General features: G+C 46.4%; 1 protein-coding gene across 1 annotated transcript; it reads left to right on the top strand.

Annotated features, from left to right (window-relative positions):
• The first annotated feature begins 226 nt into the window (after positions 1–226).
• On the top strand, positions 227–3,174 carry LOC120991860 (probable N-acetyltransferase camello). The gene is made up of 2 exons (XM_040420609.1): positions 227–337; positions 2,387–3,174. Exon 2 carries the CDS (start codon positions 2,415–2,417, stop codon positions 3,072–3,074), a length of 660 nt encoding a protein of 219 aa, XP_040276543.1. The 5' UTR covers positions 227–337; positions 2,387–2,414; the 3' UTR covers positions 3,075–3,174.
• The last annotated feature ends 650 nt before the right edge of the window (positions 3,175–3,824 follow it).

Below are 3,824 nucleotides of genomic sequence, written 5' to 3' on the forward strand. Positions count from 1 at the left end.
GCTTTAATAATAATAATAATAATGATAATAATATGACTGCTTGTTTTGTCACTTGCCTAAAGTGTGAATAAAACACTGAACTGTTGGATCCAAAGAACTTGTTGCCTCTGTACTGCGTCCGCTAATCCTGTCTACCAGAGCGAGTCCCCACAGTATATTTATAGATGTGTAGTATATGAGGGGGTCATGTACATATATAGATGTGGTATTCTCCCCTCCCCTGGTCGTACAGCAGCTGTTGGGTGAGGGGAGGGGGGCGGCTGATGGAGCAGTGCATTGTGGGTAGAGGGCACACAGCATCCTGGGTAGATCCCATCATGGTGGACAGGGAGCTCAGGTCGGTTACATCGTTACTGTTATTATTATACAATGTATCTTTCCTCTCTGCAGATGATCTCACATGAGATGTGCTGTGTATGACATCATCAGTTTCTCCATGTGTAGCAGGAATACTCCCATCATATGCAAATGATCTCCTCGGTGATGTGCAGTGTACTTGATCATCTGCAGATGATGGGAGTAGTCCTGCTAATGATGTGCTGCATGTAATGTCAGTATGTACAGGAAGACTACTCTCATTATGTACTGTGACATCTGACCCTCAGAGCTGACATTCCTAATATTCCGGTTCTTCAGCCCTTATTCAAGGACGTTCTATGTGAATGCTGTTCTCCAACAGTAATGCCTCCTCCTCGCCTGCTTCTTACCCAACCCCCTCCCCACCTCGTCTTCTTTACTTACCCTCCTCCCACCTTCTTCTTTTTATTATCCCTCTCCCCTCCTTACCCCCTCTTCCTTTCTTACACCTCCTCTCCCCCCATATCCTTTTCTTACCCCCTCCCCTCATCTTTTCTTAACCCTCCTCTCCCTCCGTATCCCTTTTTTACCCCCCTATTCTATTCTTACCTCCCCCTCTTCCTTCCTTACTCTCCATGTCTCTTTCTTACCCCCTTCCCCTTCTTCTATTCTTATCCCCTCCCCATCTCTTCCTTACTTACCCCTCCTCTCCCTTTCTTACCTCCATCTCTCTTTCTATCCCCTGCCCGTCTTCTATTCTTTCCCTTCTCCTTACCTCTTCCTTCCTTACCCCCTCCCCCACTTCTTCCTTTCTTACCCCTCCTCACCCCCATATAACTTTCTTACCCCCTCTTCTTTTTTACCCCTCCCCGTTTCTTACCCCCTGCTCTTCTCCCCATCTCCCTTTCTCCCCCCCGCTGTAGAGGGCGACCCGCACTCCTGAGTGATCCATCCTCTTTAGCCGCTCATATTCCTCACCGCTTATGGTGTCCCGGTGCAGGCAGTCAGGAACACATCACCGTGCCCTCCTATGCCACGTCATCACACGAGACCCGACGCAGAAGGTCACGGTGAGGTAATCGTGATCTCCTGCGCCATTCTACTGCCTCATAGGCTTCAGGCTTGGCCTGAAGCCTATAAGGCAGAACTGAGGGGACGGGAGTCATAGGATCCCGTGGCCCTCCTGGGAATGCCTACTGCCTGGTGCCCCATTAATCTGGCATCCGGGGCAACGCCCCCCCCCTTCCCCCACGCTACTGCTTTCTTCTTCTTTTATTATCATCCTCTTTTTCAATTATTGTCATCTTCAACTTTCTTCTGCTTATGACTAGGGTTGAGCGAATCTAAGTGTCCGAAGTGGACTTCGATCCAAATTTGCTTAAATGGGGTAACAAAAAAATTAAAATCATACTCGCCCCATCCGTTTGAGCGTGAAGAGCCACCCGCCGCTGTCTTGAAGATCCAGCGCAAAATCTTGTACGATGTCCCCAGGCTGGCCGACATGATGACGTGATCACACGCTGTGAGATTTTGCGCTGGATCTTCTATCAAGATGGCGACGATCGGCTCTTCGGATGAGGCGAGTAGGATTTTTACATTTATTTTATTATTGACCTTACTATTAATGTCAGATGCCTGTCTTCTTTATTCTTATTTTTCGATCTTCCTTTTCATTTGTTCCTTCCTTCTTATTCCTTTTCGTTAGTTTTCTCTTTTTACATTCTCTTTCTTCTTCCTCTCTTTCTTCTTCCTCTCTTTCCTATCTCCTTGTTGCTTTTTTGTTCTTCCTGCTCCTACATGTCTCCTCATTATAACTTCTTTCTTCTCCCTTTACTTCATTCTTTCATTTTGTTTTCTTCTTTTTGTTCTCTCCCTTTCTTCTTTTTCTTCTTCTCCCCCTCCTTCCGTACATAAGGTGGTCAGTGTAGTCATTTCTGCTACATCTTAACGCTGTCAGGGTTTTACATGTTTGTCCTCTTTATGTCCATGGTCAGAATTCTTCTCCTCCTCATACATAAGTAGTGCATGTTTTCATTATTCAGTAAATGTGCATATATGATGTACTTATGCCAGTCTCCTGTCTTTGCAGGTCCTTCCATGTGTAGAGCTGAAAGACCATGGCAGACTACACCATACGGGTGTACAAGAACCGGGACTACAATGCCGTCCATATGCTGTTTGCAGAAGGCACGCTGGAGCACATCCCGGCTACCTGTGCCTACCTGCTGAAGCTTCCCCGGACCCAGTTTATCCTTTTTATATCTTTCATCACCCTGCTCTTAATATCCAGGTCCTACTTACTTTCTCTAGTCAGCCTGGCCATTGTGTTCACTGCAGGACGGCGCCTGTTGAACAACGAGTATCATCAGTATGTGGACAAGTGTCAGAGAGAAGACTTACTGGACATTGAGGAGTCCTACATGGCAAGTAACAACTCTTGTTTCTGGGTGGTAGAGTCTAACGGCAGGGTCATCGGCATGGTGGGCGTCCAGCCAGTGCCCCGCTCTACTGAAGTTATGGTGTTGAGGTATCTGTCAGTGGCTAAGGACAAGAGGCACCAAGGAATCGCCAAGGCTCTGTGCCAGAAGGTCATAGATTTCACATGTACGCGTGGCTTCAAAGTGTTGACTCTGGAGACGTCAATGATACAAGTTCCTGCGCAAAAATTGTATGAAAAATTGGGTTTTCAGAAAACAGATGTCAAGATTGTTCCATCACTGATTGGAAGGTTTTCTAATTTTGCAATCCTAACCTATGAATATAGGATTAAAGACTAGTGGGATGGAGAAGCCACCAACTCGTGGACCAGACACTGGGCAATTATAATCCTTCACCACTAATTCATCAATTCAGAGAAGGTCTGTCTGATAGACAATATGGCGGTAGTGATGAGTGAGCATGCTCGGCCGAATACCGGTTCGGCTTGAGCATCGCTATGCTCGGCAGATCCGAGTGCTCGGCTGAATACTTTGGGTGCTCGAGTACAATTTAATACAATGAAAGTCAATGGGAGACCCGAGCATCAAACCAGGCACCCCCTGCTCTAAAGAAGAGAGGGTGTCTGGTTCACAAAAAAAGTGTCAGATTTTATCACTGAGTTATTACCCAGCTTTCCCAGTGTCAGATATCATCTTAATGTACACTGCTCAAAAAAATAAAGGGAACACTTAGACAACACAATGTAACTCCAAGTCAATCACACTTCTGTGAAATCAAACTGTCCACTTAGGAAGCAACACTGAGTGACAATCAATTTCACATGCTGTTGTGCAAATGGGATAGACAACAGGTGGAAATTATAGGCAATTAGCAAGACACCCCCAATAAAGGAGTGGTTCTGCAGGTGGTGACCACAGACCACTTCTCAGTTCCTATGCTTCCTGGCTGATGTTTTGGTCACTTTTGAATGCTGGCGGTGCTTTCACTCTAGTGGTAGCATGAGACGGAGTCTACAACCCACACAAGTGGCTCAGGTAGTGCAGCTTATCCAGGATGGCACATCAATGCGAGCTGTGGCAAGAAGGTTT

The sequence above is a fragment of the Bufo bufo genome, chromosome 2 (genome assembly GCF_905171765.1).
Source record: "Bufo bufo chromosome 2, aBufBuf1.1, whole genome shotgun sequence".
Lineage (NCBI taxonomy): Eukaryota > Metazoa > Chordata > Amphibia > Anura > Bufonidae > Bufo > Bufo bufo.

Bases quoted from the DNA above. Each gene is read 5' to 3' on its own strand.
- LOC120991860 (XM_040420609.1), top strand. From the start codon at position 2,415: ATGGCAGACTACACCATACGGGTGTACAAGAACCGGGACTACAATGCC.